This window comes from Pteronotus mesoamericanus, unplaced genomic scaffold (genome assembly GCF_021234165.1).
Source record: "Pteronotus mesoamericanus isolate MK-2021 breed Mesoamerican mustached bat unplaced genomic scaffold, CSHL_Meso_final scaffold_1186, whole genome shotgun sequence".
Taxonomy (NCBI): Eukaryota; Metazoa; Chordata; class Mammalia; order Chiroptera; family Mormoopidae; genus Pteronotus; species Pteronotus mesoamericanus.
The window spans coordinates 4,530,878-4,554,859 of NW_026555302.1; the positions used below are offsets into that span (position 1 = coordinate 4,530,878).

At 46.6% G+C, this 23,982-nt stretch overlaps 1 protein-coding gene across 3 annotated transcripts in view; it reads right to left on the minus strand.

The window, feature by feature from the left end:
• Positions 1-23,982, minus strand: part of RGL1 (ral guanine nucleotide dissociation stimulator like 1) — a 212,048-nt gene that overhangs the window by 23,618 nt on the left and 164,448 nt on the right. For all 3 annotated transcript variants that reach the window (XM_054587672.1, XM_054587670.1, XM_054587671.1), the window contains 6 exons: positions 19,032-19,216; positions 15,820-15,944; positions 14,133-14,348; positions 9,974-10,077; positions 6,964-7,048; positions 1,839-1,928 (listed from right to left, as the gene is read on the minus strand). In XM_054587672.1, the coding sequence (XP_054443647.1) occupies positions 1,839-1,928; positions 6,964-7,048; positions 9,974-10,077; positions 14,133-14,348; positions 15,820-15,944; positions 19,032-19,216 (805 nt within the window). The remainder of the gene's footprint in view (positions 1-1,838; positions 1,929-6,963; positions 7,049-9,973; positions 10,078-14,132; positions 14,349-15,819; positions 15,945-19,031; positions 19,217-23,982) is intronic.

The following is a 23,982-nucleotide window of genomic DNA, read 5'->3' on the forward strand; positions in this document are numbered from 1 at the left end:
TCGTGACTCACTGCCAAAGACCAGAGGAGGGAGAGGGAAAAATCGAAACTTTAAAGTGGGAAACCTGGCAAACTCTGTCTTAATCAAGCGATGAAGGGGAACACGAGTGACGCTGGATGTCGCGCCGACAGCATTCACTCCTCGACAGGACGTGGTGAGAACAGCACTCGCTCCCAGGGCAGCCTTCCCCAAAACCCGTAACTTCAATCTAATGGCCAGCGAAACCACAGACACACCCTAAGGATACCAGGACAGCATTCTTTAAGACTGTCAAGGTCATGAAAAACAAGGAACGGCTGAGATGCGGTCCCCACGGGGGGAGACTGGGAGACAGGGCTGCTGGGCGCGTGTGGTGCGCCGGCTGGGCTCCCACAAGGAAGAGGGTGCTGATGGGAAAGCGCTGCGACACAAATGAAGCCTGGGCTCTAGGCAGCAGCGGCCCACCGACGCCGTGTCTTCGTAGTGACAGGTGTGCCACGCCATGGAAGACAACCACCGGGGGGGAACTGTGCGGGGGGGCGGTTCACAGAAACTCAGGGACTCCCTGGAACTCATCTGTAAGTTCCAAAACCAAAATGCTTATTTGTAAAAAAAAATTGGCCCTTGGAAATCAAAGTAAAAATGCTTCGACTGCAGGTCTAGACTATAGTAATTTCACCAAATTTCCTCTGAAATCATCTCTGTTCTCCATAAGGGCATAAAGGCACTCACTGTGTTGAAAAGAAAACGAAAGGTACTTCCATGGACACCTTATCCTAAATTCCACAGAGGCGCTTACAGACATTCTGGAAAGAAAAGAGAGCCTCAGCCAGGGCACGGCCGGGCTGCCTGTGGTAAGGCTGGCACCGTCCTCAGCCAGACCTGCTCTGCGAGGTCACCCTCGGAAGGCTGTGTCTGTCAGGAGCTCGTGGCAGCCGCAGCGAGTCCTTCCCCATCATGCACGCAAGGTCTCATCCCGAACCAAAATAATCTTTTTAAAAGCTATTTTTAACTTGTCTTTGAGTAACTAAAAAAGTTTGAAATGCTGAGAGTTTTTTTATAGGCTTTATGTTACAGAGTGGAGTCCTATCGTGCAAAAACGTTCCTGACTTAGGTCCAGCTTTCCAGAGGAAGGCAAAAGCCAAAGCGGGAGGAAAGTATGGGGTTTGTCAGTCTCTAGCCTCCTCTCTCCGGTTTCCCCCTCCGAGGTTCAAAGTCAGGAAAGCTTTTCAAATAAAGCTAAAGATGATAATGACTCTCCTTCAGCCTCAAGGAGGGAGGTACGACACTCCTTTGAGAACTGAAAAATGAGAAAGATTTGGTCGGTCCTTGGGGCTGGTAAGGAGAGCTGGAAAACGTCTAGAGGGCTGGGACAAAGGAGATCTCCAGCGACACAGAGGAGGTCCTCCCGGAAGCAGGCACTCCCCTTCTTCAGCACCCCTCTCCTGGGCCCCCTGGGCCACAGTGTCCAGAGCTGACTGCGGTAACGCATCCCCAACGGGCAGCTGAGACCCGGCAGGTCTCCGGGCCAAGGGGGCAGCGGCTCCCAAGTGCAGGAGTGGACGGAGGCCGGCAGCAAGAGGGCCGGACGTCTACCAGCTGCAGACTGTCCCTTACCCCCAGAGGACACCGCGGTTTGCGATTCTAAGTGTTTACTTCCTGCGGGGTCAATGGGAGCAGCAACACCTTTCCTACAGATCTCCCCGAGTCCCCGAGAACAGGTGGCTCAGGGCTGGGAGAGCTCGTGGGAGAGCCCCGACGCCCTGCTGACGGAAGGAGCTCCTGCCGAGCGGGAGCCCAGCTACCCACCCGAGGGCGCTCTCCCGCGGGTCCTGGGGAAGAACGACACCTGTGCGTACCATGTCCTTCTGGAGCTGAAGCCGCCTCTGAGTCCGCTTCTGGTTCTCTTTGACACTGCTGTCCAAGTTTGCAAATTTTGAGGTTCCTTCCTGAAAGAGAAGCGCAGACAGCATTGGGGGACGGAGAATGATGACACCAGAAAGACGTGCAGTGGCATCTGGTTTCGGGTCCAGGCCGACCGCCCAGCTGCTGGGACGCCAGGAAAAGCGAAGGGGCCTGCCACGGGCCTGGGCTGTGCAAAGCCGCTCTGGCTTGTTGCCAGCGGCTTCTGCGTGATACAACCTGGTGGCCCTGGATTATCCTGTTTCCCCGACAGTGTAAGAGGAGCCCTGATTTGGTTATAAAATCAAGAGAAAGCAGGCAGTTCCTGGAAGTGGGGACAATTTTTACACATTGCAAATTTCACTCAGAGTAATCGCACCTCCTGAAAATAAAGGTCTGCCCCTCTTTACATTTTGTGACTTCTTGGTCTTGGCCTGAAATGCATGTGCCAGCATTCTCTGAAAAGGAAAGGGACTATTTCTGTGGTATTTCTTAGCTAAATGAAACTTCTGTATGGGAAGTTCTCTGAGGAAGCCCAGTACAGCGGCAGGGCATGAATCTATGAGAGGTGGACCTTCATACATCTTCCCTGCTTTCTGTCCCCGAATCGGTCCCCTCAAGCTGCCTCCTGGGTTTCAAAGTCTCACAAACCAGCCCTTCCTCTGGGCGCCTGAGGACAGATGACTGTCCTCTCTCCCGCTCCAGTCTGTTGTAACAACAAACTCTTTCAAACTCTTCTACATAATGACTAATCTTGAGTTTGCTGACTGAACATAGTGTTTTCCCTTTTGTGGTTTCAGTCTTGTGAAGGTCACATTTTCCAGGAACCGTATGAATGGAAGACACGTTTCACAATCCGGCAGTGTACAACCTGCACAGTAGTTTTTCCTTAGTCAGTTTCCCTGGGTTTATTCTATGTCCAGAGCATGTGACCTCTCACTACTGCCCGGCTGCAAAGGGCTCTTGTTCAGTGACTTGGCCTGTCCAATGACAGGGAGGTGTCTATTACCTTCTGTCGCTCACCGGCCTTAACCCAGGTCCAGGTACACCGCTGGGACAGAACCTGTGGTGACTTACTATCCATTTTAATTCTCCCTTTGGCCAGTGAGCATCGGGAGCATTATCATTTAATAATCTCCTACTTCTCGCTTTTCCTGGGGGTGAAGGAGAAAGCGGCCTACAACATGCCATTTCCTGTGCTAGGACGGTGTGCGTCCTCGCAAATTCTTGAGAATTTTCTTGTAGTGAGAAATCAGTCCTGTTTGACCTCAGCAAGAGCGTCCGTCCCTTCCAGTGCACAGGTCTTTTCTGGCCCCCTTCCACTTCCTTAATTGCGGCAGAGGAATAATGTACGGAAAGTGTTGCAGATATACCTAAAACTCTCGTGAAGGATTTCTGAAAAGTTAGAAGGCCTCTGACAATCACAGAATAACAGAGATGGGCGGGGCCTTAAAAGAACACTCAGGACCACCCCCTCACGGGTGGAGAGACCGACCTGAGACGTGGAGCTGGAAGGCACGCTGACTTCACGACTTCAGGATTTCACGAGAGGGAGGGCCCGTCTCTGGCTGGAGAGCTAACTAGTGCAGTCCTCCCAGATGAGGTGTCAACGGAGAAAGCCACTGCCTGCCAAATCCAACAGGTTCAGTTTCTTTCTTCCCTGGCCCTAAATCCTCTGCTCTGCACTGCCCACAACACCGATCCCTTGAAACTTCTCAAAGCTTTTTATAGGTTTTGTGATTGCGTCCCTCTGGTGCTTTCCTCCTGCCTCTTTGCTGCTCCTGCTCATACTTTCTTAGGGAGTCTTCTTTCTGCCAAAGTCGTCGTCTTCTTTTTTGCTGAACTCATGTCTTTACAAATACTATCCAGTCCCAAGACTTTAATCATCACCTATGTTTGGATGGATTCCAGATCTCCCCCTCCATAAACTTCCCACTGCCTCCCTCCCCTCTCTCCCGCTCTCTGTTGCCGATGTCTCACCTTCTCTCTCCATCTTTAGAAGAATTCGGCTGCCCTCATCCATCCTGTTCCTGGGCCTCAGCAGGGCCTCTTCTACTAGGTGCTACCCAGGCATTGGATCCTTCTTGATATGTGTAGCTTAAATTATAGCTCAGAAGCTAATGGTAATTATTTGAATAGGCCTTCACAGTGCTGACAATCTCCTGCTCCAACTCTATCTTCAGGGGCTTTGGGGATTCACTGAACAATACATCTGTACCAGAACCAAGTTCTTGGGCCTTCCTTGAAGTTGTCTATATCAATTCAACCAGGAAGAATTCTCACCAAGAGTCCCAGGACCCAAGGAGATTTCGTGGGGTTCTGCTTCCCAGTTGTTTGGAAATTTGTGGATTCTATAATTTACCTGCTTAGAATTCTCTAAGTTCCAGAAATCATATGGAGGTAATAGGTTAAAGATAATCTTTAGGAAAAATAAAAATATTTTTTTCCAACAAAAGGAAAACTATAGATTCTTGCTATTATGTTTCCTCAATCATAATATTAGAGAGTTGGCACATTACATATATCCAGAAGTAGAAGGGAGGCCACTTAAGACTAAGATTAAAAAAAAAAAAAAAAAAGACTAAGAATACCCAGCCATAAATCAGGGTAAGTCTAGGAGCAGCATATTAGACACAGAGGCTAGCAGTGTTGGCCAATGGTTCTTTTGAGAATCTAAATACCTTGATTTTGGGGTTTTTTAAAAATAATTGTGCTGACAGTTAACACCCAGAATTATATATGTCAAGGTAAAGGACGATCAGCAAAGATGACTGGAAAGAGACCTATGTGTCCATGTGCACGCCCCAAACATTCCACAATCATTAATGATGATGCACAGACTCCATGAATTCATAGCCAAGTTTTTCATTTCTTTGGGATTCGGGCCATACATAAGAAATTTAACTCAGAGCTTTGGGGTAAACTTCGCCTGTTAAGAAAGGTTTATGGGACCTTTAATGTCTAGATGTGGCTTTGTTTCTAAGGTTTCAGCCAGACTGTCACCAGGCAAAGAGCTGCACAGTGTTCAGTTTATCTGCTTTGCAAGGATGACTCAGACCTATTGCGATCTGAATGTGCGGCTCCAGCTAGTCTAGCTTCGAGTCACTGACAGGGAGACCACGCAGCCATCTTCTTCCAGCCGCATGAGTTTCCATTTCAAGTCTGCAATCCGGACAGGGGTAGGGGTGAAGCAGGGAGCAGGAACGTGATCTCAGCCATCGTTGCTTAGTGTGCCGTTAAGCAGGTTGGCCAAATCCAAAGCCAGGCATCGGCATAAACTGCCCTGCTCATCCCATCTTCTCCAAGAAGGGCTACTAGTGGGCGAGTTGTTAAAGTCACGTGAGCTCTAAGGCCCACCAACTCATGCAGTCCAACATAGTTTCTGCACACTCGCTGCGTGCCGGGCACCGTGTCAGGCATTAGGGATGTGCCGTGAAAGACAAACCGAGTCCCTGCCTGAAAGGCTTCCAGGCCTGCAGGGAGGCCGGTGAGGTACACAGGCAATTCCTACGGAGCACAGGGAAGTGCAAGCTCAGAGCAAGGACGGGCTGCTTCCGGAGCACATGCAAGGATCCTACTCAGCCCTGAGGGTGTCCGGGAAGGCTTCCAGAGGAGAGGCTACACGGAAACCTCAAGGGTGAGTGGGACCGAGGAGGAGGCCAGTCAGGGAGATCGGAACAGACGCCCTTGGAAGAAGGACTAATCTAACAGCTGTCAACGGAGGCCTCTTCAGAGCCTTCCCTTGACGTTCCCTCCCATTCCGAGTGCCTGCCCTAAGTTCACACACACAGCTTAAACTTCGTTCATTTTCATTTGTTACGAATGCTTCGGTTTCAGACGTATATGGCTTGCCAAATACTAAAAATAACTTATATTTGCATAGTGCTTTCAAATATTTTATCTTAGTCAATCTTCAAAACTCATCTATGAGGGCAATAGACTAAATGCTATTATTGTCTCCAATTTACAGAAAAGGGGACCAAGGACAAGGGTGCTATCTTCTGATTGTCCGGCTCAGGCCGTCCCTGTACGGTGGCACATCTAATACTATTTAATAATTGTCCACTTCCCTCCCTCTGCTATAAGACTGTAATCTCCTCAAGCTCAGAGACGGCCTTCAGTATGGTTGTTCCTCCAACGCCCACTACATAGTGCATGCTCAGTCAGTATGTGGCGAGTTACTGATTTTCCTTCTCTATGACGCTGTGCCTGATCTACCCTGTCCCCTCCTCCATGGGGTCAGAAGAGACACTTGGATGCCTACGTGATAAAAGCACAGGTTTTAGAATCTCACCAGGTTGTATCAACATTCTAGCTCCACCACCTACCAGGTGTGTGACTTAGGGAGCGTCACTTACCTGAGTCTTGGCTACCTGCAAAATGAGGACAGTAAGATCTACTTTACAGAAAGGCTGTGAAGATAGTTATCTGCTCACAACCTGCTGTTTGCACCTTTCACTACTCTGACTTCTTCTCGCTTAGTATCTTTAACCACCGACTAGAAGGTAAACTTTTGACAACAGGGACTGCCTTAGCCATCTGCATATTCCTAGGGGCTGGCGCCGTGCTTACAGGTAGGAGGCGCGCAACAAACGTCAGGAGCAGCAGGATGGACCGCACTACACCTTCACCATCGTCCAGAAGTCAGCACTCACTTGGCATTCAATAAACATTGCTGACTGACAGATTGTGCAACTTAGTCCAAATAAAGGATGTGGAATTGCTGCCTCGGCCTCGGCCATTCTAGAGGATGTTTTGCTGAGAAGAGATATTCCAGGGCCTCTCACCCTCCTCACTACCAGCACTTGGTGTTTGCGGAGCAGCTTGTTAAAGAGGGACATGCAGGGGCACATGTTTCACAACCTGGTTGCGTAACAGTGAGGCCGAGGAGCTGGACCTTGAATTTTCTCAGGCCCGAGCTTCTTAGACGAGGCAGTAGGAAGACAAAACGCCTGCCTCCTGGTCGCTTCAGACGTTCTTGTGGGACTGCGGGAATGCGCGGGGCCTCTGCAGCTGCAGTTGCCCTGAACGGACAGCAGAGCTGTCTAGAGAGCTGGTCGGCGCCCTGCCTCGGAGCCTCACCTTCATCAGTAGCTCCCGGCTCGTCAAATGGTTATTGTGGTCCGAGAAGATATCGGAGAGTTCTTCAAACATGAGCATTCGGTCTCTGTGAGCGGGATGAAGAAAACATGAACAGGTGCAGCGTTAGAAGAGCGCAACACCTTCGGCCCAGCTGTCCTCAGTACCTATGGCTCCCGAGGGATGATAGGATCTCAGGATCAGTGGGCAACAGGCGCAGATGAAACCAACACCTTTTTTCCTGCGGGGTGGCTTTTTTATCTTTAAGTGGATGTGGTCACCTGTGCAAAGACAGGAATATATTTCCTAACCAAGTATTTTATAACCATAAAAATAGATAGTTAAATTGGAGGATTAAGTTGTTCAGTGGAGCCATGTTCTCTTCCGCAAACTTTTTTTAAAGAAAAACATCTATCTTGGCAACACACACACAGCCCCTTGAGACCTGAGAAGTCTTCTTGGTCAGTCCCCTCGTTTTAGAGATGAAGACGCCAGGGTCAGGGGTCTGCCCAAGTTTTCGTTAAGAACTGCTGAGCGTTGCAGGCGGGGAACCCATATTTCCTGGGTCACAGGCCAGTGTTCTTACTCTCAAAGTCAGAGTAGGTGGCGAAATCAAGATGGATTCAGGAGTCAGAGGAGGTGGATTCAAATCCTAACTCTACCACTTGCCAGGTGATTCTGGACAAGTTGCTTCTCTTTCCTGAGCTTCAACTTTCTCATCTGCACAATGGAAATACCAGTAGCCCCTGCAGGGCTGCTGGGAAAGTCAGTGGAATCACATCCGTAAAAAGCCTACACTGTCCTTGTTCCTTTCTAGTTCTCTACATTTCCATGGTTACTCACGCCTCCAGGGTTACTGAGTGGATAATTCCGAAGGCTAAGAATTAACAGAGTACCATCATTCTACATGCAGCATTTTCATTACCAGGAGAAAGCCATTATTAAGAACTTATTTGTTTCAAAACGGGTATGACATTGCTCTCGTAATTAAGAAAACCATGAAAGCGATTCATATTTTGGGAAAAATAATTAAGAAATTGAATACATGTCAGCCTAAATAAAGGGAAATAAATAGGTATCTTCTCTGTCCACTGAAAGTTATTAACATAAAGGGTTACAGGAAAAGGGATAACCAAATATCTTAACACTGTCTCTTGAATTTAGCAATGGCAAATACGTCAAGCTGATAAGAAGTGTCTTCTCTAAGGAACTGTGACATTTGGGTAGCATCCCTGCTAAGACATGAACCCACCACCCAACTCAGAAACAAACCAGACACCCATGTTGTACAGAATGCGCCTCTGAGGTTTGTTTAAAAAGCCAGCTGGAAGAATGGCCTTTCCCATATGGTAACCAAGGAGATTAAGATACAAGTCCACTAATTTGTTTACTTGTGTTTGGCCTCAGATTTGCTGTGGGAGAAACCTTTGGCTGGCTAAGTAACTTTTCATAGTGTTCTATTTATTAACCCCCAAAGCAAGATAGGGTTGCCCTTGACTGCAACCAGAGAAGGTTGCCATCAGACCAGGCTGCATTTTAGCACCCGGCCACCCCTTTGTTTTCAATACCACAGTTGGGGAGCAGTGGAAAGGGGAAGGAGCTGGAGTTGGGGGTACTGAGGATGAGGACCCTGCACACGTCCAATTTTCCCATCTATTTCCCCAGGGTCTGGTCTCTAATAATGTCATAGGACCCATATCTTTCACAATATTTATGTGCAGAGGAAAATCTATCAACTAATCTTTCACACAGAGTCATCTTGATTATTCAGACTAATGAAGAGGAAGAAGAACCCAAGTGAAAAGTGGCAATTAAGAAAACTGCATTGGACTTTGAAACACTTATCTGGCCGTTTTCCTCCTGACAGATAACGGGGTCACAAACAGAGCACGAGTTTTGGAGGCCAAGCGGCGGTGGTTTCCATAGCTCCGTAACATTAAGATCAACCACTTTGATTTTTTTCTCTTCGCCAAAGAATTATGTAATAAATAATTTGACTATTCCCTAGTAGACCTTCCTCCAATTGGAATATGAGCTCATCAGGAACCTTGAGTACTCTAGATAGTGTCTGCCCCTTTGGGCTTAATCAACTCTGAGTGAATTGATAAAACTGGGTAGTAGACCTACGCTCAGGACCGAATGCACCAATCCCACAAGGGCAAGCCTGCCTAGGGAGCCAGCTGGCCTCCGTCCTGGCTGAAACTGACTACATTGCACACAGTATAGACTATAAACAGTTTACACATTCCTCCCTGACACAGCCTGACGCCTTGATCAGCTCAGGCCCAGGCAGACCTGCTGAGGGTGGCTGGCCGAGTGTGTGGCCAGGACGCACTCCCCCGCCTCTACATCTGTCCTGCTTTCTTGCCCACCCTTCCCTCCTCTGTGAAAAGCTCTCTGGTCTGCAAGCGAAGCTCTGGAAATGGGGAATAGAGAGAGAGAGATACTAAAATAATAAGGACATCAAATGCATAGTTATTCCAAAGCTTGCACCAAGAAATACGAAGAAAAACAACAGGAAGGAACACATAGAGGCGTTTAACATCACTAAGATAGCCTTTCACATGCCAAAGCAGGAACTAACTAAATGGATTCTTGTCGAACAGCAAGAACTAATGTCCGGTCTTGCACACATGATCCCTCACATCTTGGAATAGCTCAGGGCCTTGGAATGGGGCTGAAAAATAACCAGAAACAATGGCCAATGCCTGTACCTTCATCACTCCACAACCTTATCCCTTGAAATCCAGAGATAAAGCACATCCTTCAAATGGTCCCTAAAGCCAATGACCTTGGCTTTGGCACACTTTGAGGATGAGAGCGATTTCCGCAGGGGCCCTGCCTCAAATTCATTAGTGATTATGCGTAAAACGCACCCTGCCTGGAGTACACGGAGGCTTTGAGTGTGTTTCTCTGGTTACATAATACGAGCTTTGAAGGCAAGGACCCACCCGTTTAGGCAGCAACTCATCACCCCAGCCAAAGAAAGGAGAGGAGGCACTTGGGAACGTACTTTGGGACAGCGGCCCAGGTCTTTTTTAACCGATAGATGGAATTGGACTGCAGCGCCGACACGATGGCCCGCAAGGAGGAAAAATTCTTCAGGATTCTGCATTCCTGTAGGAGCGTGATTAAAACATAAAAGGCATTTAAATATCAATAACACAGTGAGTTGGTCGTTTCCTGCTGCAGAGGTATCACAGCTGCTATGAATTCTGACCACTAAATAGGCAGCTGTATAAATACTGAACATCAAAAAGTGGCTCCTTACTCCCACCCCAGTTCACTGAACACTTTATAGATTTTGGCACCGTGTGCTTGTTTTTCTCTCCTTTAATATATTTTTTGCGTTGTTGTTACAGTTTTATAGTTTCCAGCTTCCCTAGTAAAAACAGGAATGGAGGTGAGTCTGCAGAGCTGTGCTAGAGAAAGCAAACTTTCTTCTGCTGAAAGCACAGATGCCCTAAAAATACATAGGAAAGATCACCATATCCTTTAGACCCACAAAGTGAACCGGGCAGCAGCCTCTCCGAGGTCAGATGGTATCGAGCATCTCATGACCAACCTAGAGAGGTGTACATAACTTGGCAGTAAAAATTCACCACAAGTTGAACTTTGGCTTTTATGTTCTTAGCCAAGAGGGAATATTTTTATACACATTCATTTAGTTTCAAATTGGCTTGTGCCACAAACATAAACATTCAAAAACACCTTGGTACTTCAATGTTTCCAAAATAAGTTGGGCTTTTAAAATCTAATTCACTTTTGGCAACGTTTTAAAACAAAATAGAAGGAGAACAGGAAGCATTCTGGATGTCGTTTTGTGGGTAAGGGGAAGGCTCCCTGATTCTGAAACTTAAGCTGCCACAGGGAGTCAGCGGCCTCCGCAGTCAGCAGCCCTGGAGTCCAAATTCTGCAGAATGAATGGCAGGGACCACAGAACAGTCAGGGGCTGGGTCCCACGCCTGGCTGGCATGGGGACAGAAGCAACACAGGGAGGGTGGGCTATGCCTTATGTCAAAGGAGACGCTTCATATACTGGCATGTGGGACTACATGAAATCTACCCTCTGTTTACCATGAAGTGCGCCGTGCAAGCGTGGGTTTGGCTTTGCGCAGAACAGCTGGGGAACCGGGGTCCCAGCGTGGTTGGGAATAAATGCACATTGCTTAAAAGATCATTTCACAGAGTAATACTAATCCTGAATATGAAGGAAAAACCGCATTCTCTAATTTAGCATGCCAAATTCTGGCTACTTTAAACTATGCCAAACAAACCCTCAAACATTTTCTTTAGAGCAAATGCCAAAGTACTTTACGAAAGTCATGCTCACTCTTTTTAAATGTCTGAATGCTTTCCCCTTATTTAAGGAGAGAGAAAAAGAGAGAAGAAGAGAGAAAGAGAGAACGAAAGAGAGAAAGAAAGGGATAGCTCTGAATTAGTCTGGAAACAGAGAGCACAGTTCAACAAAGGTTCAGAATCCAGAATTATGTTCTAAAAATCAGGAAACTTGCAATAAATAAAAGAACTCAGGCACAGATATTTCACGCAAATTGTAATAAACATATGGAACACATTATTCAGAAAGAAGCTTAAGCCAAGGGTTTAAAGGAGTAGAAAAGGCATCTGGTCTCATTTCTAGAAAAGGAGGTATCCTTCCAGGAGATAAGATACAAAAGTAAAAATGTAGCAGCGAGGCCAGTCCAAGAACATATAGTCATATTTGGTCAGAAATTTTTTCTGCTAGTAAAATCAGTTTTCAAACATCCCCTCAATAAAAATTGACTATGACCATAATGCAAGAAGAGTAAAATCCATCTTGGCAGGGAGCCAGCTGTGAGTTTCACTGTTTTAAGTTGGCCCACACAATTTCAAGGGGTGCACAGGCTCATTAGGAGGAAACTACTTCATCTTGACTTTTAAGCACATGCGATGGGATCTGGAATATGCTTCAAATTATTCAACTCACACTTCTTATTATCGCATAAATGCACAATTTATAGTTAATTTTGGACCAAAAGGCATTGTTTGAGCCACATTGTTATACATACAGATGCTATAGTCTTGCTACAGATTTTCTAAGCAGTTGAATGGATTAAAGAGAGACTATTTTCTTTTGAGGCATAGAGAAGACTGCAAATGATATGGTATTGATGGCAAAAAAAAAAAATGTTTTCTTATCATTTGAAGAAGACAGAACAATCTCATGCTTTCTATTATACTCTATCAGCACTTCTTTCTGTAGCTCTTGTTGAGAAATAAGCTCAGTTCAGGAAATGAAAAATCTACAGTGCATGAAATAATCTTTGTTTCTTACCTTTTTCAGATACTAAAAAGTCTATGGTAACAGACCACCTAAAAATGCAAAATAAGGCAAAATCTCTGGTACAATTATGGTCTTGCTCTTTAATTCAAGGCAAGTAAAAAGAATGTGAAAAAAGAGAGAGAATGTGAAAATGTAAGCATTATGCCCTACAGATGGGGGCTTAATGAAACATATCTACATAATGGGATAAAAAGCAAAATGTGTTTCTGTTGGAGGGTGACCTACATAGCCCAGAACATGGACTAATAAGGTATTTCTCAGGGGGACTCAAAAAAAATGGAATAATCTTCTGGAGAGTGGGCCCCATGTACTACAGGCTTCCCCAGCTAGGCGGGTGTTCTAGGAGCCCCTCTGTATCAGCGTACCAGCTGGCGTTGTTGTGAGAGGCTGTGTTCGGCTTCAGTGAATTTTTTGTTTTTGAAGACTCTTTCAACACATTTGCCCATTTCATGATGAGTGGTTTACAAGCTCCACTGCCCCATCATGCTGAGGGCTCTGCAGTTTTTGACCAAGAGACAGCATGACCCCTGTGCCCCACCCTTTCTCTTTACCCAGTCTCGCACTGAATGACTTTTTTTTTGTTTGCTTGGATGAAAAAAGTCCTCAAAGGGAACAGTTTTGCAGATGTGGAAGAGATGAAATAAAAAATGGCAGATGCACCAAAAGGCATCAAAATCAACGAGATTAAAAACTGTTTTGAGCAGTGGAAAAACCATCTTGATAGGTGTATTGGATCAAATGGAGAGTACTTGGAAGGGGACTGAAGTTCAAATGTGTTAAGAATAAAAACAGTTTTTACAAATAAATTCCACTTTGTTTGGGTCCCCTCCCCGTATGTAATAATAATTTTTCAAAACTGTTAATTATATAGCTTTCATGGATACAATTTATTCTACTTAGAAAACAAAATCTTCCCCAATCTTCAAATACCGCAAGTCCTATCCATTCTTTGAGCTAAACACAAATGTCCCCCTAACCGTGAGCCTTCCTCAGCCAGCGGGATTTCCTACCCAGCCCCACCCCTCCGCTGCTGGGGCTGGGAGGACTCCAGGACATATCGGCTTCCTGGTTTGACTACAGGCTCCTGTGAGGCCAGATTCATTGTGCTCATCCTGTCTAGGTCCCCAAAATACGTAAAACTGTAGCTTACGCACTTTCAGGAGTCCATGAGATATTTGGTGACCACTGACTTTATGCTGTTTACCTTTTCTCAGTGATGAAATAAGATTATGATAAGGGAAGGTCATGTGGCAGATAAGCAGCTGATCCAAGAAACCAGACTGACACTCAGCAAAAGGTAATTCAGGCCCAGGTACAGACTCTGCCCCTCCCGCTTCAGATGTCAAGACTCTCAGAAAAGCCCCCGATTAATGGGAAAGCTCTGTATCTCAGTCCTTTAGAAACAAAGATTCAGGATTCTGAGAAGGCACTGGCTCCGCAAATCTGCAAAAGATAGGGTGCAGAGCAATCACCCTGGGTCGAAGAGCAGTCTGTTCAACACTTAGGCTCTCAGGTTATATTTACTGAACGTGGAGCAGAGCTGACAGTCTGGGACCCTGAAGGAAAATGCAGACAGGATGTCTCAACCCAGAGACACAGCAGTGTGGGGCTCGGGAGCAAACAGAAGTAAGCAAGGAAAAACAGGGAAAAAGGGGAAAGTAAACAAGCTCCCAAGTTAAGAAAGGCAACTTGCTTACTTTGACAATAACAATTAACAAAACCCAGTGGGCCCTCATATATAGTCTTTCAATTGCCTTTCAACCAAACAGAAACGACGTAAACACAGGGTTGAAGGAGTCTTCAATATCTACTAAAGACAAAGAAGACTTTTTAAAAAGACAATTACATGAGCGATGTTGATCCACTTCTCGATGATTCTGGCTCTCTGCTGAGTCTTGAGTTCTTTGCCCCCCAGGATGGTGCTGACAACGCATTTGGTGAGGGTATTAAATTGAGAGATGGTAGCACGGATGGTAGGAGCCAAATGTTTGTTTTCCTTTTTATCCCTTTGAGACCAAATGCAGCCCAGGCAGTGGTGAGGCACTACTTTCTTGAACAGTTGCTAGAACAAAAGAGGAATTCACTTTAAGGACAACACGGACATTGCCTCTGGCAAAGTACGTCATCTGGGTCATCTGGGCATTGCTATTTTTTTTTGAATGAACAAAACAATCCTTTTCTACTTGATTGGCCTCACAGTGTTCATTTCAATAGACAGAAGTCAATAATTAATATATTAACTGATCAGAAAAGCCCACATATTCTTTCTAAACATGCTCAACTGAAGAAATGAAACACAGTGACCAAAAGAAAACTTAAAAGCCCCAAAACATGTTGACTGTTCTGTCTTGGAAGAAAAGCCAAGTAAAAATCTATGCTACTAAATTAAAAATGATTATTTTTGACCTCTAATTTTATAAGTTATATAAATGTCTAATCGCTATATTGTACACTGAAACTACTATAATATTGTATGTCAACTGTAACTGAAAAATTTTAAAGATTATTTTGACCTCAAAATCATATCCATGGTGCTTTCTGGGCACTCAAGACCATGAATTGTCTATAATACATATGAATGCTCAATGGCCACTTGAAAAGTGATCTATGGAAGTACTATACATGCGACATTCATCGATGTCACTATTTCACATTATTTAAAATGAAGAAGGTAAGAAGCACATAAAAGAAAAAGTTATTCAACCTAAGAGTCATAACCAATGATGTTTTTCATCTTTCTCTTACGCTATCATGTGGAACAACCACAAACCTGCTAAACAAATCAGATTCTCATTTATACAACAATTCAATACAAGATATATAAGAGTTTCTATGAAAAAGAGAGAACACCGGGATTTACTTTATACTGACTGTCTGTTGTACTTCTGGGAATTCATTTGCATGCTTGCTAGATGGAAACTCTGCAACTTTTCATGTTGCTTTCTCCAAAGTGCAGAAGAGCCCAAACCAGTGTGATAATTCATAATAGTCCTTTTCTCTTTAACTGGTATTTACCAGCTGAGACTGAGCTATGAAATATGGCTGACGTAATCAAATATGTACAGCTAAAAAAATATTCAAGCTTCAAAGGTACAAGCAGTACATGTGGAAACGAACTGCCAGATACAGTCACATGTGGATTTGGTGGATTTATTTTATCCTAACTTATACTTTGACCCTTTTGCAGTCCCCCAAATAAACAGTTCAGATCTTGAAATATTTATGAGTTTAAAGGGAGAGAAATATCCACGGCACAGGGTAGATTTTGTTTCACCGGGATTAAAATGCTCATTTCCCTCTGTGTCCTGAGCCAAGGAAAAAGCACCTTCACCCCGAACTGCGAGAAGAGCTTAGGCCTGAATTATTCAGATGATTGATTCAAGTCACAGCTTCGCTCTGCATTTACAGGCACGGCCTCTCTCAAGGATTTGAGAAGACTTAAGTGACATTACCCCTGCCCTCCCCGGCCACCAGTACCGCCACCCCCCAGGCTTTGAGCAGAAGCCCGTCTGAGGCATAAAGGGAAGACGCACTGCATCCATGTAGGTCAGCTGCTCTGCCACGAGGTCTTCCGAGAAGCACGTGAACTCTGCGGACCCTCCAGTCTCCGGTTCCTCTTCCTCTTCCAGGCGGCAGGGCGCAGTGTTGGGAAACCCATCTGTTGACGGATGGACAAAAGTTAGTTATTTGGGGCCACGGTATAACGACCTTGCCTGTGCAGTCCGACTGCACTTCTTTCTTTTAGGAAGGAAAGGGCGAATCCTTCGGAAAACCCACAGGGAGCGAGGAGCAGGCACAGCGAATCTGAGCAGAATGTAGGTCCTCACAGTCTCTGCTTGTTCTTGGGTTCTTTATTACGTTAGAGGTCTCATGCCTTTGACAAACCCCTGGCTCCTAGGCCAAGGACATGTTAGACACGTCCAGAGAGAAGCAAAGCCGGGGTACATTCAGGGAGTTACCGTATCTTGGGCCCCCTCAGGCCCTCTGGCCAGCTCAAGGACTGACTGACCCAACTACGTCCTGAACCCCGGACATGCAATTCTTAATTACTGGGCCAGTTCCAACCAGGAGCATAGAAGGACTGAGTGTGAAGGCAGGTCAGGCCTTGGGGAGTAAAAGGGGCCAGTCTGGTGTCAGCAATGCTGAGGAAGTCCTCAGAATTCTCAAAATGCTTGGAGTAGCTTTCAGAGTCTCCCTGAAGTTAAATAGGCATGAAACAGGCTAGTTTTAGTTTTAAACTGAATTCGCCTTGAGCCCTCTTACAGATAATATCGTCAATTAGCAAATGACACAGGGCACAGGCTGAGGAAGTGAGTTAATACCCCAACACTCGCCGCTCAGGACTCCAAACCAGAGCTCGGGGACTGGGCCAGGCACAGGGCAGCCAGGCTCCACGCGGAGAGGCTGCAGTGGGGCGGAGTTTGCCTGACTCCCCGGCCTGCCTTCCCCGGACCCTTCCCCGGAACCCTCCCCGGAACCTTCCCCGGAACCCTCCCCGGAACCCTCCCCGGAACCCTCCCCGGTTCCTGGGTTGTTTCCCAGTCTCATCCCCCTTCACACTCCTTGCTCTCCTCTCTGTTCAATCTGTTTTCAAGGAAAAAATACCTAGCTCTACTCAGTTACATATTAGCAGAAATTTAAATGTGCCACTACTCCCCCAAAACATTTACAACTTAGGCCTTTTCTTTCTTTCTCTGTTGAATAAAAGACTTCGAGGCACCGTGGATCCAGTTGGGGCGGCCTTTTCTTAGGCTTCTAAGGGAAGGGGGTTACTGAAAGTGGACCCCACGTTGCTTCCCCTATTGAGGTGCCACGCCCATACTTGCCACCTCTGGGGACAGCTGTGTGGTTGAAGCCTGGCCCCTCCTCTCAGAGCTGAGAGTACTGATGCCAGTGGCTGAGCTGTTACTCGAGAAGGTAGGAGGGGATCGCCACCTGCTCCGGAGTTGGGACACAAACAGGCCCGAGCTGAGAGAGCTGAGACCCCACGATCCCCCACTGTTCCTGCACACAACTCTGGTCCGCTCTCATTGCACGGAGGAATGAAACACTTGAAACTCCAAACAAAGGCTCAGAACGGGCCTCTCAACCCTCCTGCCGGCGACTCCGCATCTGCCCACCTCGCTCCGCAGTGCAGTGGCCAACCCGCTTCAGCCAAAGGGTATGTATGTATATGCACAGTAAGGCAGCATCTTCTCGTTCATCCAGCGCTCACAGAGGTCTGAGATGTGCCCAGGTGCTGCTATGAAGGACTTCACCCTCCTCTCCCTCTGGGGCCTAGACCACTGTTTTTGCTTTCGACCCTCTTTCAGAGGCACGTGGGTTAACACTTGAAGCAGGACTTCACTTGCGAAAAACTTAGAGGAGAGATGGTTGCTTTTGCTGGCAGGAAACTGGGTGAGAAAAACCCATGGGAACCAAGCTCCTAAAACTCCTTTTAGTTAATAATCATGGTTTCGAGCTTTCTTGCTAAAAAGCTTTCCAAACTCAGAAAACATTCATTCTTGGGGACTGCCTGCAAGCCTTTCCTATGTCAGGCCCCTCCCTGTCCCCTCCTCCGCCTGCCAAGTGAGCTCTGCCCTCAGTCCCTGGGTAGGGACAATGAAGGACTGGTCCCACCGGTTCCCCAATTAGGCCGGGAGCCAGGGGCAGCCCCAGTGGGGCACACTGGGCTCTCGCTCAGAGTTTTTCGCTCCGGCACAAAGGCGCAGGGAGGCCCGGAGGGAGCTGAGGTCCAGCGCTGGAGGAGAGCCCTGGTATTCAAACATTCCCGGCAGATGAAGTCATCTGAGATGCGGAGCACTTGGCAGTCAGCTTCTGGTGATGCAACTGCATTTTCCCTCCTCTGGTCCCCCAGAACGTAAAAAATTCAACAGGTACTGTTTGGAATTTAAGGTTATTTTCTTTGGCGTTCAAGCGGCTTCCCTTATCGGCGTGGAGGAACCGTTTCCTGTGCCCCACTGAGGAAATCGGGCGTCACTTCAGGGAAATGCCTGTCACGAGCTCCAAGTGGGTCAGCTGTCATGGCAACCAGCGCCCAGCACGCCAGTGGGGGATGAAACACCCCGCTCAAAGCCTGTCCTGCCCGTTTTCTGGCTTTCTTCAAAGCCCTCCACGACCTGGTGGCTCTTCCTTTGTCCCTGAAACAAGGCAGTCAACTCCTCCAGTAGGAAAAAACAGCCGCAGAAACTTCCTTTGATGAGACCATTAGAGACTGGAAATGACAGGGAGCCTGCCCTGGGAGGGGAGGGGCAGCTTAAGTAGCTGAAGGAGAGGCACCTCTTTCCAGCTCCCTGAGGGCAGGGCAGACTGGATGGGATTCCTTGCCTGCGGAGTGGTCATTGTGGCTTGTGCTGAGTTTTCATTTGATAGAAGGAGGGGCCATTAGGCAGATAATAAGAGCAAATTCAGGTTTAATGGGAAGATAAAAGGTCATCCTCTTTATGACACTAGAAGAAACCCCCGAAAATTTCCTCGCTTCTCTCAGGCCCAGGTCCCTCACCAATAAAATGAAGGAGCCGGACTAGGTGGCCTCGAAAAGCCCCTTTGCTCCAAAACTCTAGGGCTCTGTCATCGGCTCTCGAATAACCTTGAGAATTTTACACCCACCACTGACTCCCCGTGGCTCGTCCCTGCGAGGGAAGCTAAGTGCTGCCGTTCAACAAGCGTAGGGAGAGCATTCCCTCAACGGGGAGGCTACAGAATCAGACTCTAGCCTTTTCCCTGGGATCAAACAGGCACTCACTGTCAGTTTCCACTTCTTGCTTCTGAAACTGCTCGAGAAGATTCTGTGCTCTTCTCTCTGGGTCGGAGCCCGGCATCATCTGCTTGAGATAATCCAGCAGCTTCTGTAGGCAGGGGAAGTGGGGCGGCTCTCGGAAGTCCTCTGCGCACTGGTCCAGCCAGGCCCTCAGGATGGAGGCGATTGCGCTGAAAAAGAGAAGCGGAGAGTCAGTCACTGCACCCAGCCAGCGGGGGGACGGACAGCGAGCCGGTGGCAGGGCCCGGCCCGGGCATTGCTCGGGGACACGTGGGCAGGTGGTCAGCAGGGAATTCACCTAGAAGTTGCTGGCAATGTTCATGGAATCAGAGCACTTGAAAATAAGCTGACTACATTTTATTATTTTAAGCTGTGGTTGAGGAGCAGGGGAAAGACTGATAAATTTAAAAAAAAAAAAAAAGGACTATAATCTTTGGAAAAATCCATATGGGACAGAAAAAGACATGCAGAAGGAGATTTAGTGAGTCTTGAAGCAACTTCAAAGCAATCTGTGCACAAGGAGACTGTTTCCAATTCTGGATTCACTCCAATCAGAGACCACAAAATCTACAGTCCTAGTATTTTAGGACTTAACTGACTAGAAATCCAACTGATGAAAGGAAGCGCCTAGGTTTGGAAAAGATAAGTGCAGACATTTAATTTACAAAGATCACCAGCATTTCAACATAAGAATCAAATATGTCCTCACAAAATTATCCTTCTGCTCCTCATATTACAAGAGAAGCATACATTTCAAGTGGGAGAAGTCGTGTGAGTAGAGAAGTTAGGTTGCGAAAGGCCAAGGAGGACAACTTGGTAAGCGAAGCCATCATGAAGGTGACTGGGGCGAGACGAGGTCCAGGCCCCAAACAGAGACAGGGTCGCTATGTGTTCACAGCTCTCTCAGGACACGGCCCTTAGGACGTGAGCGTGAGCGTGCTGTGCTGTCTCCGAGTAAGGGGCAGCCGCTCATCCGGAGACAGAGGCGAAGAGCCGGCTGGCAGAAAGGGGAAGCGCTGAGTGCCGCACAGTGAAAGGAGACGGCAGAGCCGGGTCGGGCCCAGGCAGGGCTGTGTCCCGTGAAGAGCCCCAGACTTTGCCTCACTGACGATCAGCCCCCCTAGAGCCACAGCACACTCACGGATGATGGCTGGGGGGGGGGAACGACAGGGACTGTAAGTTAATCCATACATGTTTCATTGACAGAGACATGATACCTCATTTTAGCTCATGACCTAAGTGACCAAAACTTTTCAGCTGAAAAAATATTTTAGCAAATTGTAAACTTATTATCTAATTATACTCCAAACAAATTGTTTATTCTAATGAACAAACCTTAAAGAGGCTGAAAGGTATTACTATCTATATGTGTGAAACTGCAGGCTGGGCTTTCATAGATGCGTCTAAATTTCACGTGTTCCAATTTCATACCGTTACGGTCAAGGCATGAACACACTGAACGCCAACCTAATGCCTACTTTCTGCGATTGAAGTACAAACAGAAGAAAAATAAATTTACTAACTGTTTTCATTGGTATGGATACTATTGTTTCACTAATGTGAACACGAAGGCATTTGGAACTATATTATTCACGTACCGATATCACAAATAGATGACATAAAACCATCAAGTAAAAGCTGGAATTTCAAACCATAGAAGCAATTCAATATTCTCTGAATTTTAGTCTGGATTAAATAAAAAGATAAACAAAAGTTTCATTCCTTTCCAGAAAGCTAGATGAAATTAATCTTGGTTCTGAGATTAATTGAAAACGTACGATGAAATCCACGAACTTCCTGTCGGCAGGCGGTTGGGGTTCGCCTCACTGGTTCCCTCACCTGCTGCGCGTCGACGCTGGTGCCCCGCAGACTCAGACTGGACCCCTAAGCTCCCAGACCGACAGTCTACTTTTTAAGAGCCCCCACACAGCATTTTTTATTTTTCTTTTCTTCACAAAAACCAAACATCAGAAATTTTAAAAGGAAATGATGAAGAAGCATTCTAATATTTCCTTTTTATGAAGAATACGACGTACTCTACGAACAATCCCCTCCTTTCCTGACGAGCAGAGAGCCCAGAGCTGTGGTAGGCACACAAGTGGGTGACAGCGTAGGACAAAGAAAACCTGAAGTTTGTGTCTCCCACGTTGACTCTTACAGAACGATTCTGCACTTCTCAAAAGACAGATGGATTAATTTAATTAATACTACCACTCAGCTAATATTTCAGCGAAAGAATACTTTTCCAACGACACTGACGGAAATACAGGCGTAGAGAGATAATAATTCACATCACACAATAAAAATCAAAAGCATCCACCTAAGAACAAGCCCAGTGACCCAATGACTCTAGTGACCCCTCAGAGCTTCACACCCGACAAGAAAACCCAGGAAGAATCCAAAATTACAGGTAAAGAGACATATAAACTAAACCAATGTATCTCAAACTCCTTTACTTCCCATGTTATTTTTAAGATTATACAATTGATTTATTGACAAAAGCAAATATTATAAATGTGTATAAACTGAAACAATAAACTATCCACTCCCTCTTCATTCTAGTCCCATTCCCATAAACTTGTGTTAATAGCTTGGAGTATATTCTTTCAGACTTTTCTATGGATACATATATATTTAAATAGATAGAATGTGTATATATAAACCAACATGGCTTTTCCCCCGATAACTAGCATGTTATGGTCACCTCTCTTTTCACTACTTCTAGATCTCTCCTTCTCTCGGGGCTACATAGTGTCACTGCACAGACGCACCTTAATGAATAGAAGTATTCTTCCACTAGTGTGCAAGCATTTACGTTAGTGGTAGGCCCTCACCATTACAAACAACTACAAATTGTGTACCCCTGTTTACATCGCTCAGCACTTGTGTGGTTCTATAGGGCGCACTATAAAGAACTCAACTCCTTGGAAAGCTGCGGCCTCCGAGGTCTGGGGATGTTCTGAAGAGGAACTTACTTAGTTCCGACCGGACTTGCCTTGAAGTGCAAAATGGGTCCCCCAACCCCTGTTTGAAATCAGCGCTGGTAATCTACTCATTTCGCCCCTTGTGACAATGCCATTCCCACAGCTGAGCCTGAGGGGGCTTTGAAAGTTCACTACAAACCCAGACACTGAATTAGCCAGGAAAGGCACTTTCACACAGAAGAAAAATGAAGGGGAAGGAGGAAAAAGAAAGAAAAGAAGGGAAAGACGTGCACGTCAGCACAATACAACGCAAAGCAGACCCCTGCCCCCTGTCAGGGGTGCTCATCGGGCTGCCCGGGAGGGAGGCTTTCTGGAAAGTCCCGGACAAGCGCCCGAAGCTCCCAGTAGCTTCATGTCTGCCAGTCCTGAGAAGAGACTTTCCGTTCCTGATAGACTAAGAAGCAGATAAAATGTGAACTTGCAAGATTTAAAGAAAGGAAAACAACATCACGCAATCGTGAGAGAGACCACGGGGTTACTGACCAATGGCTCTTTCATCTCACCCTCTCCGTTCCACTCCGAGATCTAACGTACATACGAACCAGACCTGGCTACTTAGGAGGATAAAATGAACTTTAATACGGAGGGGAAATCCTGGTTTCAAGTCACAAACTTACAGGAAAGGAGTGACTGTTAACCTACAAAAGCCACGAGCTCTGCACACGGGACGAGAAAGGAGACTGGGAAGGAAGGCTGATCCCCGTCTCAGCAGGGCCACCTGCGAACGGAGGGCGCGGGACAGGTCTCCGAACTCCGCGGACCCCTGTCTGGAGCAGAGACATAATAATACCTGCCTCCGCTACCTCGCACTGATCAGATACAATTTCAAATTACATAGTTATCAATGAGGACATTTCAAAATGCCCAGAAAAAGAGTGGTCTTTAAAGCGCTTGCCATAAGCCACAGAAGGAAGGTTATTGAAAAAAGGTAAAATGGCTCAGTGAAAACCAACCAGCCCTCCTGGAAATCAACCCAAAGAATCTGCCACCTATCCTAGAGAGAATGATGCAGAATACAAGCCCTGCTACAACACCCATGGCCCAGGCCTGCTGGAAGGGAACAGTCACCGGGCACAAACACCCCCCCACCGCCATGCCCCCTCCCCGGGCATCCTACTTGGGACAAATCGACTCAGAGACATCAAACTGTAATCCAAATTGCATGGATTCTTAAATGATTCTTAAATGGCTTGTGAAGACTGAAGAAGTAATTTCTGAAACCAAATGAAAAAAATGAAGATCGTGACATAATCTATACTCAGTTAAGGAGACAAGCCAATACATGACCTCCCCTTCCAAAGCACTCACTGGTGGGTCACAGAACAAACGCCTCCGTCCCCCAGGGAGGTGGACATCTGAGTGAGCATGTTGGGTATGTGGCCAGGGCAGGCAGGGGGCCAAACTTCATAGCAGAAGGGACAACCAGGATTTCTTTTTATACCTCCAGCATTCTTGGCAACGTTCAAAACTTCGTAGTATGTGAACCTTTTCCAGCCTGCTGCAGAGTTACGTAGGGGAAGGAAGCCATGCTCAGACGTCAATGTGTGGAACCGGCTGAGATACTTTCTCCTAAGAAAACCCATCTCTGAGGAAAATTAACTCGCTAATTAAACTAATACTTACTGAGTGCCCGTTATCTTCCGTAGTCACAAAAACTGCCTATGTGGTGACTTGTCATGATAGGAGGGTCTAGGATCTCACAGAAGGATTTACTTTCAGAGGGACATAATCTAGTCGGGGCTTCAGGAAGGACTTCCCTGAGGAAATCACGTTAAAGCTGAGATATTAAGGATAAGGAAGAGTTCGTAGGGTGAGAAGTGGGGTGAGAGCTGAGCAAAGATCGTGAGGTGAGAGAGGGCGAAACACTCTGAAAGGACCTAAGGACCCGTTTAAAAAATAGAAAGAGAGGGGAGTATGAATCACGATGAGATTTGCTATACTTATTTGATTTC